Source organism: Molothrus aeneus, chromosome 17 (assembly GCF_037042795.1).
Source record: "Molothrus aeneus isolate 106 chromosome 17, BPBGC_Maene_1.0, whole genome shotgun sequence".
In the NCBI taxonomy this organism is placed as follows: Eukaryota; Metazoa; Chordata; class Aves; order Passeriformes; family Icteridae; genus Molothrus; species Molothrus aeneus.
The window spans coordinates 8,817,465-8,833,707 of NC_089662.1; the positions used below are offsets into that span (position 1 = coordinate 8,817,465).

Consider the following 16,243-nt stretch of genomic DNA (forward strand, 5'->3'; position numbering starts at 1 on the left):
ATCCAGTTTATCCAGCAGTTTATCCAGCACTGCTCCGAAGGCTCAGCACAGCCATGGACAACAGTCACAGTCACAGAATGGTTTGGGGTGGAAGGGGCCTGTAAAGCTCATCTTGTTCCAACCCCCTGTCATGGGCAGGGACACCTTCCACTATCCCAGGATGCTCCAAGCCCCATCCAGCCTGGCCACGAACACTTCCAGGGATTTAGGGGCAACCACTCTGGGCACCCTGTCCAGTGCTGTAACCATCCTCACACGGAAGAATTTATTTCCAATATCCCATTTGGATATTGGAACCCTAACCCTGCCCTCAGTCAGTGTGAAGCCGTTCCCCCTTGCTCTGTCACTCCAGGCCCTTGTCCAAAGCCTCCCTCCATCTCTCTTCAAGCGCCTTTAGGCACGGGAAGGGGCTTTAAAGGTCTGCCCGGAGCCTTCTCTTCTCCAGGCTGAACCCCGCAGCTCTCAGCCTGTCTCCCCTGCAGAGGTGCTCATTATCTCCGTGGCCTCGTCCGGACCCGCTACAGCACTTTGGGACACGGCTGTTCCTGCCGTGCTGTGGCACAGCCCCGCGGGTGGGGACGAGGGACCGGGGTCCCTCAGCCCCGGCTCCGCGCCGAGCCCCCTCCGCGGGGCGAACCGCAGCCCCCACAGCGCCCCCGGCGGCCGGGCGGCACCGCGCGGGACGGGCGCGGGACACGCTGGGAGATGAAGTCCCGCCCGTGGGCTGCGCTCCGTCAGGCGGCGGGTGGAGCTGGCGTCCCGAGGACTACAACTCCCGTCGTGCCCCGCGTGTGCCCGCCCTGACTGCGGCACCGGGGGCTGAGGTGGGCACCGGGCACCGACCGCAGCTCCCCCCGCCCGGACCCCCGTCCGACCCCGGCACCGATCCCGGGGAGCGGCGAGATGGGCGGGGAGGACGAGATCGTGCGCATTGCCAGGCGCCTGGACAAGATGGTGGCCAAGAAGAACGCGGTGAGTGGCGGCGGCAGGGCCCCCGCAGCCCGGTTGGCGTGGGGAGCCGCCCCCTGCCCCGGGCTCTTGTCTGGCGGACGCGCCCCCTCCTTTCCGCAGGATCCCCTCCTCGCTGCCGCGCTGGTGGACTCCCGCCTCTCCTTCGGTGCCCGTTGTCAGGAGCCTCCCTCCCCCGAGACCCCATTTTGGGAGCCTCTCTTCCAGTGCCACCCCGGTCATAACATCATGCTGGAGCAGACCCCCTTTAAAGTGGGGTTACCTCCCCCAGGCGTCGTCGCCCTCTCCTGTCCCCATCCTTTGCGGAGGTGTAGGATCCACCCATTGGCACTTATTGGGTGGGCAGCCCTATGTGCCCCTTTGGGTGCTGTGGCACTCTCCAGTCCCCATGCTGAGCCCCCGCACCCCAGGCCTCCGGCATCCCCAGCCCGCATCTCAGCACTCCGGGGCTCCCCCTGTGCTGTCTTCCCCTCCTGGAGAGCATCCCCAGCCCTGCTCCCCTGTCCCGGTGGGAGCCCTTTGGGAGGGGAGTCCCCACCAGGCTGGGGCTCCGGTTTGCCCTCGGGGAAAGCCCCGGTGCTGATGGATTTGCTTCCTGCATCTCCATCCCACACCGGCACCACTGCTCACTGCTGTGGCCTCTGGAGTGTGGAGGGTTGGCCAAGCTGGTGTCTGCACTCGGGGACTCTCGCAGGGTGTGCTGTGACTCGTGTGACAGCCTGGGGGGACAGGAGCCGGTGCTTTCCAGCTTGATGGGATATATCAGTGCTTGTAGGGACAGTGTCATGCGAGTGCTAAGGCAGAAAGCTGACAAGGGTTTGTGATGGAGGTAAGCTGTACATCTGTGTTTGGGGTGGGGGACAGGGATTTTGGGCTGGGAAGGGCTGTGGGGAGTGGGAGATGATGGGCGAGGAGGGGAAGGGATTAGAGGAGTGTGGTATTCTGTGGTGGGATGCTGGGTGCTGTTATCACATGAACTTTTGGATGTTGGACTGACCTTGCCAGCTGTGGGTAGGGCGGGTGCTGTCACTTATGTCACTATTGGAACAGCCCAGGGAAGTGTGTTTGGGCTAAAGCACAGCCTGTGATGTCTGTTCTCGCTGGTGGCAGGTTTTGAAATAGGAAAGGAGCAGCTTTGCAGAATTTGCTTCCAGCTTCATTGGGAAAGAGGCAGCTTCTTACAGGGGGGGGTATGCAACATTTCCTCTTGGCTGGCATTTGAGACAGTGCTGAACTACAGCATGTTGTATGTTGGCTAATCTTAGAACTCTTCCTGCAGGACAGTTTCCTGGAGTACCTGTTTGTTGCTCTGTTTTTTTTGTGGATCCTCATTTGCTGCCATTGTGGCAAATGGCTCCATTTGGAGTCAGACCGGGTCACTTTGGGTGTTCGGGGCTGGAGGAACAGGAAGGTGTGGAACTACCTGAGGGGCAAGTCAGTCGTTCTGGGTACAGTAAATGTGTGTGGTTTATGCTGGTGTGAGTTGCTTGTGTGCACGCTGAAAGCTTTGACTCTGCTTTGATTCGAGCATCTGTTCTGTAGGGTGGATTGCAGCTGGATTGCTTCCTGGGATGAGTTGGAAGCAGCCCTTCTGCATAGGGAGGACGGGATGTGACGACAGGGCTGGCTCCTCTACAATGGTGGCTGTGCAGGCCTTGTGCTGCAACTGGGCTTGGAGTGGTCGCTGTTGCAAATGAGCTGCTAAATGTGAACACTGGAAGCCTTGTTTGAGCGAAGGGGGTTGGGAGGAAAGAGCCAGCTGAATGGAGACAGGCCTGGGCCAGGCTGGGATGTGCTAGAGGGAGACAAGTGATTGCCAGTTCTCTGAGTGACTGCCAGTTTTAGGTATCTACAGAATCCTCGTCAGATCTTTCCTGGTCCTGGGTTCTGGCATGTAGAGATGATGTAAGGAGACTTCACAGAGCAAGTTTCAAATGACCAACTCTTCAGCATCACAGCTTGCTGGCTTTGCTCCTGGTCTCTCTTTTGTTCTGAGCAGAGTGGGGTATTAATATGAAAACCAGGAAACAGCTACATGGAGTCACTGACAGTTGTAATTCAGAGTGTGGTTTTCAGGTGTTAAAAATGCTCAGTGTACCAGGTAAGAATAATAAACTAATGCTGCACTTGCACCATACACAAGCAAGGACCTGTAGCACTCCACTGATCTTCTGTTTTGCCCACTCCAATGATTCAGGTGCCTTCAGGTTGCAGAATCTACTGTCTTGTGGAACAGCACCCAGCAGTGCATTTGCTGATGTTTCAGGGAATGCTTGTTGGTGTTTTTCCCCTTGAATTCAACTTTCTGTATCTATTCCCAAGCTGTTGAATTTCTTTAATAAAAGCACTCATTCTCTTTCTCTTTTCCTCTCCAGGAAGGTGCAATGGATTTACTGAAAGAACTGAAAAGTATGCCTATGACTTTGGATTTACTGCAGGTGAGTTGCACAGTTATGGTAAAAAGCTTGAGTTTACATCTGGATGAGTTCAAAATGTTGTCTAAATAAACTTAATAGATTTCCTCACACTTCTTGCTTCATGCAAAGAATAAAAATAAGCAATAAATCCAACAAAATAGTGCAGAAGTTGGGTTTTGGACTGGCAATTAAAGAGCTCTGGGTCACCATGTGTGTAACTGCTCAAATCTTGTTTGTAGGCTGCAAAAAGAGGAAAGACTGGGTTGAAGTAGCAAACACAGAGGGGCAGTCGTGGGAGAAGTTCTTTGTAATGTTGATATTTAGAACACTGGGGAGGAGTGAGCAGAATTACAATTTGGAGGTTGTGATGCATTGAAAGCTTGAATGTCACTCACAAGTGTGTAGGGAAGGGATTTGTGGGGATTGGATGTGTCTTCTGTTCAGTTGTGCAAGCTGGAGAGTGTCTCCTTGCTCTTCCAAAATTGTAAGGCTCACAGAATCATTCTGCAAGCCTTTGGATACTCCTGTCTTGGTCATGGCTTTGACTTTGTTGTGGTTATTTGAGATTTCAGTTAGTAACAGATACTGAGTCTGTTCTGGAGTGGTTCACTGGGGTGTTCCCTTGCAGTCCACCCGCATTGGGATGTCGGTGAACGCACTGAGGAAGCAGAGCACAGATGAAGAAGTGATATCACTTGCCAAATCCCTCATCAAATCTTGGAAGAAACTTCTAGGTAAGGAAATCAGCATGTTCCTGTCAGATTCAGCTTGTGAACAAGCTGCCTTCAGTGGGAGGCTGAATTTTTTGGGAGAGCTTATCTCTTGATCCGAATAAACATTCTAGCAAATCAGCCTTTACAATTCCACCCTCTCTGTCTTGCGAGTTTTGTGTCCTATCATGCATCCCTCTAGATTTAGCTCCTGTTTAGCCAGCTCATCATTGGAAGAGCATTGAAAGCTTCAGGACTATTAACTTATACCTCATCACATAATAATTAGCAATGTTATTTGTGCTCTGAACCCTCTGCTCCCGCTTGGCTCTGCATGCCATTAGCACCATGTGTGCTGTCAGCCTCGTGCAGCAGCTCAGGAAGGGAAGAGCTGGAATGGATTTGGGGTGGTGAGGTGGAGAAGGATCTGAGCTCACCATCTTGTAGATAAACTCACATGGACCATGTCCAGCTGGGGAGGCTTTCCCTTTTATGGGCTCCCATTTCTTGCCAGGCTGGATGAGTGTTAAAAGGGCTCTTTTCCTGTCCTGGTTTGTTACCTCCTCATGAAATTGGGTGTGTATTGGCTAGACTCAGACAATTTACCTCTGGGTCAAACTTCTTCTACAGTGTCAAGAAGGTCCTCTCCAGGGTTGTGCTGTTGGCCTTCAGCAGCACTTGGGAAGCAGAAGAAGTTCCACAAGGACCAGCCTGGACTGGCCCTTCAGCTGGTGTTGGCTGGAAATTCTGCTTTTAGTTGTGCTTGAGAGAACTTGATCTAATGCCTGCTCAGCAGCCTCTGAAAGAAACTTTTGTGAAGAGGCTTGTCTTGTGAGTAAGCTTATCTCCCAGGTAGGGAAACTGATTGCTCTCTAGTTTGGTGAGGAAAGCTTTTGTTTGAATTAGTTTCTACTTGGAGGCAAGGAGAAGGTCTGTTGGGAAGCAGGAAGGCCATAAAGGCATTTTCTCCTGATTCTTTTTGGGAGAATAATAAGGCCAACAGTGGGTAGTGTGAAAACACTGAGGAGTATTGGCAGGGCTGTAGCATAAAGACCAGTTCTGAACTTATTCCTCTTTTGAACATAGATGCTTCTGAGGAAAAAAATGAGGACAAAAAGAAAAGCCTGTCTTTGCCAACATCTTCCTCCAGGGAGACTGGTAACTCAAGAGACCAAAGGTAATATTTCCCTTTTACCAAAGATGACACTGTTAAAGAATTTAAGTTTTCTTAAGGCATCTTACTTTAATTTTTATTTTTAAGTGTCTGAGTCAGGAATTTTGTATAGTCAAAATTCTTATCAGAGATGCTGGAATTGTTTCTTTTTCAAGGTTGATCTGTGTGGTGTTAATAATTAACTATAATGCAGAAATACACATCTAAAAATACAGTGACTTAAGTGAGTTTTTAAATTTTACTCATATTTTATGTAAAGTTTTTTACTCTTGGTTATAAGTTATTTTTTCTAGAAGTAGAACATACCCCAATTCTTTTTTTATGTTGCATTTTATGCATTTTTGTTTATTTCTAACTTTAAAGAAGATTATTTTTGGCCTTTGCAGTGGATGGGATTGATTGATTACATTACTAAAGTAAAACTTCCATTTCTTTGTCCTTGACAAATCCCAGCAGAAGTCCCCTTTTCCCTGTGGCTGATGTCCCCCAGCTGGCAGGTCAGCTGCATGCTTGCTCCTTGCCATGCCTTGGATGCTGCATCCTGTTTTCACTGCCTGTCACTGCAGTTGTTGAGTGCAGACAGTGATCAAAGGGGAGGGGAAAAATGGGATTTAAAGCTTTCTTCTAGAAATTTCTCCCAGCCTCAGATCCCAGGAGGGTGTGTGCTTCCTAGATTTGGCTCTTAAGTGATTTAGCCAATTTCCCAAGTTTGACAGAAGATTTAGAGTATTCAGGCTGTAGCCCTGCTGGCTTGCAGGATTTTCCATGTTTGCAGCCTTTGTTTGTCACTTTCTTGTCACTTCTTTGGTTTTGCTCAGCTCTCTCAAGGCTTGGCACTTCAGGGTGAGCCTTTGCAGCTCGATCCAGAACTGCTGATGGAGAGAAGGCTGCTGATGCTCCATGACTTTAAATGATTGGTATCTTTGGTTATTTCACTTCCATAAAATGGCAAAAAGGATTTGCTAAGTAGTGCAGTGAAAGGACTTGGGAGACTTCACAGCCAGGATGGAGTTCAGTGATGCAGTGCAGAGTGGGAGCCAGGGCTGTCCAGATCTGTGTGTAACTGGGTGGGATTTCACTCAGAACAGAATCTTGGCTGTAAGCACAGAGCCAAAATCCCTCCTTGCTGCCTCCTTGCTTTGGTCACTTATGGGGTCTGTCTGTCTGTCTGTCTTGTGCTGGTGATGTTCCCTTGTGCCTTCGTGTGCTGCAGATGCTGCAGTTTGATGGGGTTTTTTAATCCTTGATGCTTTTTACGTGTATTCAACCTCCATCTTCTGACTAGCAAAACATCCCCTTGGCTGTGAAGGATGAACAGAAGCCAATGGATTAGACCAGGAGCAGGGGCCAGCTTCTGGTGTTAGTCTGTTGAGCCAGGCTCTCTTCCAGAGACAGGAATGTTTTTTCTCCAGTCCTGCAAAATAAACTACTAATCTGCCTTAAAAAAATAATAATTTATTGGCAGAGGAGAGTCTCTGTTCTTTGAAGCAGAGACTGCAGTGGAGTCAGACTGGTTGCTCAGTGTGTGATAGCTGGTTCAGATGAGGCTGCTGTCAAGACACCAAAGAAATCAGTTTGCATTCAGATATTTCAGCCTCTTAGTCTGTTAGATTTTGGCTATGCCTTCCATTTTGGTCAGGGAAAAATATTTGACTAACTCTTAGCCTGAAACTCATCTTGCTTTCTGGAGCACAGATGTAGAAATCCCTGTGTGGTGACTGGAGCTATCACTGCAAGACCTGAAGGCTCTGAGCCAGCCAGTGTGGAGCTGGCACCTGTGAATTTAGATGCTGCATTACTCTAATCCAAAGCATACTCTGTTGTGCTGCAGACTTTCAGACCCATAGTGTAGTACACTTTAATGGGCTGTGTCTAATGTTTCTGTCTCTGGCAGCATGAGGTTTTTCTTTTCCGGGATTCTCTAAACTGCCTTTATTAGGAGGTTTTGGATCTGTGGCCTGAATTTAGCTCTTCTGTGGCATTTTCTTCCAGTGCAGCCCTGAGATCTGTTTGCAGTCCCTGGCTGTTGCTTTGCCACCATTTTGTTCCAGCATACCCTTGTTTTGTGTATAAACTTTTGCTGCCTGGATAGATTTACAAGCTCTTTCTCATGTTCAACAGGAACAGTGTGAACCACAAGGATTTCCTGAAATAAGTCTTCTAGGTGTGTTTGAGCTCTATTTCCCAACAATTCTATTTATAAACTAACCTCTAAACCTTAATAAATAATTTTCTGTCTTTGGAATGGCTGAGAAGTCTGTTTCATCTAATTCTTGAGGGATCAGCTCTCATCTCAGTGCATGGTTGATGTGTGTGTGTGCAGGCAAATGTATCTTTCCTCATCAGCTAACAGAAGTGGGACTTACCATGCATCTTGTTGAGCTTTTTTCCACCCCCAAGGAATAAACATCTAAATATTCAATTGCAGTTAGAACCTTCCTGAAAATCAAATATTACCTCTACAAATACAGGTTTGAAGGCCTGTGTTTGAGGACTCATTGTAGTGAAGGTTGGTGTTCTGAGTTCACACTGAGGTCACTGAGTTCACACACAGCATTTTGCTCTGGGAAACCTTTGTTTGTTGATTGAAAATTGATACAAAATTTAAATCTGGAAGAGCTCTCAGGAAACTTCTCCTGCAGCCTCTTCTCAGCACATCACAACCTCTGCCCAAGCTGTCCTGACAGGCTTTTTTCAAGCTCTTTGACAGCCCTAGAAAACCTCAGGGTAAGGCATTTCCACAGCTGCCCTTGGCAGTATTTCCAATTCGTAACTCACCTTTACAGTTTAAAACTTGCTCTCAATCAAAACCTGTCTTACAAAACCCATTTCTACACTCTTCTGTGGATTTTTTCCTACCATCCTCCTTTGTAAGGAATTTCAGGACTTGTCTCCTTTAAGTTTCTCTTGCCACAAACCACCCATATTCCTTCAGTCCTTCCTCTTACTGTAAGTATGCTTTGCCTTTGTCCTTTGGGAAGTCTAATTTTTCCAAACTGTTTTATGTAACATGAGAAGCTGTGATTTTTTAGATGGGTTATTCCTGAATTATGGGTTATTCCTTAGTGTATGCTCTGGCATATACACCCCCATGAGTGGTGCCTATGATTTGTGTGTAGCTTCTTAAGCACAAAAGTACCTGATGGCAGTTTCTACATTCCAGATGGGAAAACATCGTCATCTAATGGATTATTTACAGGCTAAGTTGCTTCTTCTTTTTGTAACACATGCAGTGTAAATCCTGTTGAATGTTTTGAGCTGCTTGGACAAAATCTGCTCTTTAATAAGATCCTGCAGTGCTGACCAGTAAAACCAGCTGGTAAAAAGGGGTTTTATTCAGCTACTGGTCAGTAAAACACAGTGAGCTGACAATACAATCTCCCTCACAGAGTGCATCATCTCATTCATATAAGCAAGAAATCAAAGTTCTGCTTTGGTTTGATGTGAGCCATTTGCTGAAGGTTCACTGATGGATGCTTCTGAAAAGGGCTTGGTGAGCTTCTGAACTGAGAAAATCTGGTAGCCCCAGTGATGATCTATGGGATTTGAGCCAGACTGGATATGACCTTAGTCACAGGATAAGTCCCCTAAAGTCGTCTGGCTCAGTTTGTGTGGCAGCAGATTCGGAAGGTTTCCAGCTTAGTGCTGTTTTTTTGTGGGCTGACTAATCCCTTCCAGGACAGTGTAGTGGAAGTGCTTGTTCATAACAAATTTATTTTTGATGGCAAAGAACTGGCAGTAGTGACCCAGCTTAACAAAATTTGTCAAGCCACTTGGATCTTCAAGAAGATATTGCTGGCATGCCATGGGTGGAATATTGAGGTTTCTTTTTTTCCCTTTCTGTCCCTTTGTGCAATAATGGTACCAGGCATTTTACAGCCAAATCACCAAAGCCAGAGCAATCTCTGCTGAAAAAAAAAATTGCTGTTCTGCTGCCTAGATTTAGGGGGGAGAACAAAGCTCTAGAAAATCATCTGTGATTCATACTAACCCAGATCTTTTACCAGCAGTATTTGCAGGGCTGACTAACACCATGTGCAGATGTTAGGCTTTCTGTGTGCACAACCAGCTGAGCTGCTCATTGAGGTTCCTTCTCTGCATGCAGACCCCGCAGCAGTGACTCAGCCTGCCCACATCATGTGCTGATTGTGCATGCAGGTCTCCATCCTGCTCCCCTGGCAGGTGACCTGACTGAGTCAGCCACAGCAGGCAGGTGTTTGCATTCCCTTGCCTGTGCCCGTGGTTGCCTGCAGGTGGAAATGGAGTTATTTTTGAGAGCAAAGCAGTATTTCTTAGTCCTGTGCTAGCCTGGCCCCTGTATGAGCTGTGTGTGGCTGTGTAGGGTTGCTCTTCTGTGAGATGAATAATCAGTATCTTGCTCAGATTACAGGAAAAAGGAAGAACCTTTTATGTGCTACACTTTGTTGTTGTTTTTTAAATATCAAAGCTGAAGGAGCCATTTTTCTTTCTTTTTCTTTGTTTTTCTTAGCACAGCTCCTTCCTCTGGAGCTTTCTGCTTGCTTTCTGCTGAGAGCAGTGATAGGCCTGGTGTCCTGCAAAGTTAAAGTGGACAGAAGTACCATGAATCTGCACTGCACTGCCAAACTGAGAGTGCTGATGGTCTCAGATGTTCTGAGTGTATTTGGGTTACTGGTGGTGTTCAGCAGTGATGTTTTCACTTGATGCCCAGTGGTGCAGCAGCTGATGTGTGTTGAATAACACAAGATGGTTGGCAGGGTTGTTCATGGATTAAACCTCTGCTGGCAGCCAGCAGTGTCCACAGGAGAGCTCGTGTCAGGGCTGAGGGCGTTGGCTGCTGTGTTGTGCTCTGTGCTGGTTTGGGACAATGACTTTGCACTGTGTTCTGACTGGTTCTGTATTGTGATTAACAGGATGCTTGGCCACATACCTGCTGCTTCCTTCTCTGCTCTCAGTGGCCCAAACTGAGACATTCTGACAGGTGAAGTTTTTCTTTTAGCTCCAACAAAAGGCAGGAGCCTCCAAAGACTCCGACCACCCCCAAAATCACCACCTTCCCTCCGGCCCCCATCACGTGCGACGCTGTGCGCAACAAATGCAGGGAGATGCTGACAGCAGCTCTGCAGGCTGATGGTAAGTGCTGGGGGAAGCCCTGCATTGCCTCAAGTACTTCACAGCTCCTGGACCATTCTCACAGAGCCTCTCAGTGCCAGCTCAGTTTAGACATACTGTTCTAGAGCAGCCTTGTCAAAGGATTATTGCCAGCAGCTCAGTCTAGCCACTGGTCACCCCTTTGATGAACTGGCTGCTGTTGCAGCGTTTTCAGACACTTACACAGGGCCCTGGCTGGAGCTGGAGGCATGACAATGTGCAAAGCAATGGCTGTTGAGAACACAGGGTTTGTCACATAGGGTTCAACATGGGGTGGTCTTTGCTGAAGTTTAATCTTTCAGGTGTGCAGGGATTTGCTTCATTTTCTAGATCTTTTCTGATTGCTGTTAAGTGAAGCTGTCTTCCTGTCACCCTTGGGGTGAAGTTATTATTCAGTACATGGACTTTGTAGGAATGGTGCTTATGCCAGTCAGCATCTGCTGTCAGACTCTGCTGCCTTTGCAGACAGGAGCTCCCTAAATATTGTGGTCCTCTGGATCTGGGGTGGAACAGATCCCTCTTGCCTTCAGACTGTGCCATCTCAAGTGAGAGGCGGGTACTCAGCATGTCTGGAAGTTTGAGCATCTGGTTGTGTCCACATTGCAGACCCCTTTAAAAAGATGGGGTTTAAGCACTGCAGAGTCTTGTTAATTTGGAGCCAAGGAATGTAGATGACAGATGGAGAAGTTCATGAGGTCTTTATTTCTAGCCTTCCCGTGCATGTCTTTGTATGCTGCATTAAATGCTTTGCACAGCTCTTAGAAAAACCCTTTCCATATGAAATCTGGGAAAGAGTTCCCTTGAGCCTTTCCCTAAGCTCAGCTGTGCCTTACCTTCCTTCCTTTATGGTGTTTATCATACTGGCTGTCCAAATCCATGGCAGTTATGCACTCTGTATGATGCTGTTTAGCTGGTGTGTGGGAGAAGAGGGGAGGAGCAGACAGTCCTGAGGTGAGATGAGAAAGGAAGGCTTGATCCCAATGCTGCACACCTCCAGGCCCTCCCAGGTGGTTGGTCTGAGTAGAGTTACTTACTGAGGTGAATATCTGATGAAACTCAATTCCTGCCTATATACATTTGATTTAAATTGTATGAAAAATATAATGGAAAACTAGTAAGTTCTTGGGCCAAGGCTGTTGTTAGTTTTGTCTCATGCAGTCCATATCCTAGAGAGGCACAGGGCACAGACTGGCTAGATGAATCCATTTTCATCACTGCCCTTTTCCAAAGGGTCAGAGAGTAGCAAGAGCAAAGACCAAGATGCCATTTGATGGGAAGATTACTTGAATCAAACCAGCAAACTGTCCAGATGTGTAGCTCAGAAATGCTGAGCCTGGGGAACCCTGGCTTGGTTGGAAGGCACTGAGCTCCTGTTTGTGCTGTCTTACAGACGACTACATCGCCATCGGTGCCGACTGCGAGCACATAGCAGCCCAGATTGAAGAGTATATCCTTGCTGTACTGTGCTTCCTGCGTGCCTCCAGCAGTGAAATCCATGTGCTCAAAGGAAACATGGGACTCTCTGTGCATAAATGTTCTGCTGCAGCTTGTCAGGGGTCTGGGTCTAAGGAACTACCAGTGTGGAGTTGGAGCTCAGAGATTGTAGTCCCTTGTTTGTCCTTCCCATCAGAGTGTTGTTTCCTGCTTTTGATTTTGCTTCCAAATCCATGCAACTTCCCTGTGCTCCCTGTTGAGGAGATTGTAATGATCTAGACAAAAGCAATGGAAAGGATGGAGCTTGAAGATCAAGTTCCATGGTGATGTGAGATAAGCCTTATGAGAGGAGTTTGCTTGGCTTAGGAGCTGTGGGGTTGGAGGAGCAGCTGGACTCTCTCAGTGGAGGGGTTTGTGGCTGCCTTGCTGAGAGAAAGGGGAGGTTGTAGAACCTGAGCATAGCTGAATATTTCCAGCACAGTGAAAAAGCCCAAGCTGGAAGCCCCTGGAGTTTGGGATTGTATAAACCTGCTCTCAAATCCAGCACTGACCTCCCAGAGCAGATGCTGCTGTTGTGTCCCAGCACCTCCAGGGTGACAATCTCTGCTCTTCATGGGTGGCTGGGAAGTGCTTGATGCCTCTGGGTTGGTTGCAGGCTCCTTGACTGCCCTTACGCATCTACCAGGATGTCAAGAACACCGACATGAAATACAAAAACCGCGTGAGGAGCCGCATCTCCAACCTGAAGGACTCCAAAAATCCTGAGCTGAAAAAGAACGTGCTGTGTGGGGCCATCACCCCCGAGCAGATCGCAGTGATGACCTCGGAGGTGAGGGAGCCTGGGGAGCAGGGTTTGCTTCTCACAGGGGATGTCCTGAGGCTTAGCTGGGCTGCTGCAAGGGTTGCAGTTTTCTCTGTAGCTGCTGCCAGAGTGCATGGAGTGAGCTTGCAGTGGGGTTTGCAGTGTGGAGAGTGGTTTGTTGGGCCTTCCCATCATCCTGGGGCCCTGGGTATGAACCAGAAACCAGAATTGGAACAGGCTTTCTGTGTTAATGCCCATCTGTCAGGCTGCCTTGTCCTGTTGGCTGTTTCCACTGTAGTGGGTGTGGTGGTAAAACTGGGCAGATGTGATTTTATTGCTTCTTTTTTATTTTCTTTTTTTTTCTTCTGAAAGGAAATGGCCAGTAATGAGCTGAAAGAGATCAGGAAAGCCATGACAAAAGAAGCAATCCGGGAGCATCAGATGGCCAAGACAGGAGGGACACAGACTGACCTCTTCACCTGTGGGAAATGCAAGAAGAAGAACTGCACCTACACCCAGGTTGGTTTTCCTGCTCCTGTCTTGGCCTCTGCACAGGCCAGGATCTGTCATGGTCATGAGCTCGCACTGCTCTGTGATAGGCCCTGCAGCACAGCACAGATTTTGCTACTGGTGCACAGTAAACACTCCTGGCTGTCTAAAATGTACTTCTGCACATGTTTCTGTGAGCTTGTGTAACTTTTTGGCTCACTTGTACAAGAGCTGGAGTTGTGCAGCACTGAAGAAGCTTTCAAAAGTTCAGCAGTGCTCTACACTGAGAGCAGGTGCTGGGAATGCTGGGATTCAGACAAGAAAGGAGTGGGTAGTGTAGAGGAGAGGCTGCAGAAACTGACTCAGACATGTTGATGGTATTAAAAGTACAAATTAAGAATATAGATTACCTGCAGCTGGATAAGTCCCAACTTATTTAAAATCAAATAGCATGAAATGAGTGAAACAAAAGGAATAAACGAAGCTGTGATGTGAGCAGACAGAGGATTTTTCTTCCCTGTGGCCAGCTGTTGGAAGCCTTGTGCATTACCAGTGCTTTTTAGCTCCCATGTTTGTGCCAGGCATCTGGAGATAAATGTGCCTTTGCTGTGAGTCAGTGGTTTAGAATGTGCAGATACCCAAAAATGCACCAGCAGCCACCAGATTGCTGCTGAGTGACTGCGCACAAACTGCGTGTGCAAGCGCCGGCTGAGACTCCTGCATCTGCTTGGACTTGACATATAAACACATGGAAAGAGGAGGAGATCCAGGAATCTGACCAGGGAGTTTCCTTTGGCTCAGCAGCAGCCTTGCATCCCACAGGCTGGCTCAGGCAAGGGGCCTCACTCTGCCAGTGCTCCCAGTAAGCATTCCTGGGCTGTCCCAGCACACTCCCAGCACTGTCTCCACCTGGAGTGGACTGGAGTTTGACTGCCTGGAATTTAGGCAGGAGACAGCAGTGTCCTCTAAATATCAATATCAGGGGGCTTTCTGTACTTTGATTTGTTTTCTAGTGAAATCAGTAGTGAGTGATGAGATGTAAATCTCAAGTAGGTGAGCTGGCATTTATGAGCATGTTGGAAGCAGACAGTAAAGGGGGAGAATTACAGAATTTAGCTATCCAGCATTCTTGCAAAAATGGTTAATTTGCACCATGCAAATACTGTGACTCTTGCACATTGGGTAATTACACACGTAGATCACCATAATCACCCCTCACACAGTTCTGCCTGACTAGTGTGGGGAGTACCAGTGTTTTCAGTCTAGATCTGCCTTGTGGTATTCAAATGCCACGAAAATCTGGTTTTTACTAAAGTATGTGTTTCTGGCAAGAGCCAGTCAGAGGCAGCAATCACATCTGGGTTAAATATCAGAGTTCCTTAATGGCTCAAACACAAACCAGACTGGAACTGTGCAGAACCTGGTAACCCGGAGTGTGTTCCTGTGAGGCCAGGATGTTGGACTGCTCTGTAAATGGGAAGGACTTGAGTGCTTTTTTAATGCTTTTGTGCTTGGGACTGATGGGTTTGTCATGGCAGTGCTGGCCACATCCCTTCCTGGGGGACAGTTTGGGGAGGGATTGGCTGTGGGCATGTCCACTTCCAGAGTCACCTGCAAGAAATGGACAGCAGAATGGGTGAGGAGGGAAATACACTGTCCCAAAACTTGTCACTGAGGTAATGTCAGGCTGAAGGGGGTGATGATGTATGTATGTCTGTAACACAACCACCAGACTGATTTTACTGGAAAGCTCCTTTTGCCATCCCAAACCTCGGTCTCTCATTGATTTTGTGAGCCCAGCACCAATCCCTGGAGGCCAGAGGGACAGGGCCATGTGTGATGCTCAGCTCTCACCTCCCTTCTGTCCCCCCAGGTGCAGACCCGCAGCTCCGATGAGCCCATGACCACCTTCGTCGTGTGCAATGAGTGTGGGAATCGCTGGAAGGTAGTGCACCAGGGCTGTTTTACTGGTACCCAGGGGTGTTGGGGGGCTGCACCCAGCATGCTGCAGGCACTTGGCTGCTGCTCAGAGGTGCTTGCCAAACCCTCAACTGGCTCTAGGGAGTGATCTTCCCTCCCAGCACAGAGGCAAGAGCTCCTGGGTTCATCCCTGCAGACCAGCTGGGGTCGAGTCTCATTTCCACGTTCCCTGCACTCTTCTCATATCCCTTCTTCCATAACCAGCTTCACAGTGCTTTCCATGCAGCCTCTGAGGGTAGTGGTGATGATGTTCAGGATTTCAGAACGGCTCTTTCATGCTGTGCACAGAGCTCAGGGGTGAGCAGAAATCTCCTGGTCAGTGGTGAGCAGAAATGATGCCACTACAAGTTGCCAAAGAGCCACAGTGAGAGATTCACATGGGAGCTCCCTTTGGCCCCTGCTTCTGAGAACCCCCAAGCCCTTGCCAGCTTCTGAAACAAGCCCATACCTGGCTCCTTACCTTTTTCTGCAGCTCCCCTTGGCAGTGAGGTTTCTAATTGGGGTTTAAACTCCCTTCTCTTGCAGTTCTGCTGACACGTGCCAAGGCCCAGAGCGGCAGGCAAACGCAGACCCGAGCGCAGCCTCCACACGCCGGCTCCCATGGCAGTTGTGTTTTGTGTCCCAGTGAGTTTGCATTGTCACATGCTGAGAGCAGCAGCGGGGAGGCCTGGGCCTCACAGAGAGCCACAGCCATGGGCTGACAGGTTGGCAGGAGAGCTCACTAAACACACCCAGTCATTACTTTCTCATCTAAGCGAGTACGGTCACTTTCTCTTCAAAACTAATATTAAACATTTTTGTCAGTTTCTGACTTTTATTTCAACTGTGTGTGCAGCACTTTGTTTTTCCAGCATGGCAACTTGACAGGCGGTCTATGTCCAGGTGGATGAGGACTGAATAATGCCTGGAGCAGCAGAAAGTGAGATGTGACTTGCAGGCACACCCTTGGTGTGTGAAGGCTTGTTTCTGTCACCTCATGGAATCTTAACCACTGGGCCACGGCCTGGGGCAGCTGGGTGGGCAGTACTGTTGACAGGAAACAGCTTTTGGGGCAGAGATCAGATGTTGCTATCTTGGCAGCATTCCCTGGATTTTGCACTGATTCCTTGTCATCTTGAGCCTTTAAATGCCAACAGCA

At 48.6% G+C, this 16,243-nt stretch overlaps 1 protein-coding gene across 1 annotated transcript; it reads left to right on the forward strand.

Moving 5' to 3' along the window:
- Positions 1-791: 791 nt before the first annotated feature.
- TCEA2 (transcription elongation factor A2) lies at positions 792-15,928 on the forward strand. The gene is made up of 10 exons (XM_066561282.1): positions 792-972; positions 3,345-3,407; positions 4,015-4,120; positions 5,183-5,273; positions 10,249-10,382; positions 11,791-11,847; positions 12,509-12,663; positions 13,009-13,155; positions 14,999-15,070; positions 15,631-15,928. The coding sequence occupies exons 1-10, from the start codon at positions 904-906 to the stop codon at positions 15,637-15,639; spliced, it is 903 nt and encodes a 300-aa protein (XP_066417379.1). The 5' UTR covers positions 792-903; the 3' UTR covers positions 15,640-15,928.
- The last annotated feature ends 315 nt before the right edge of the window (positions 15,929-16,243 follow it).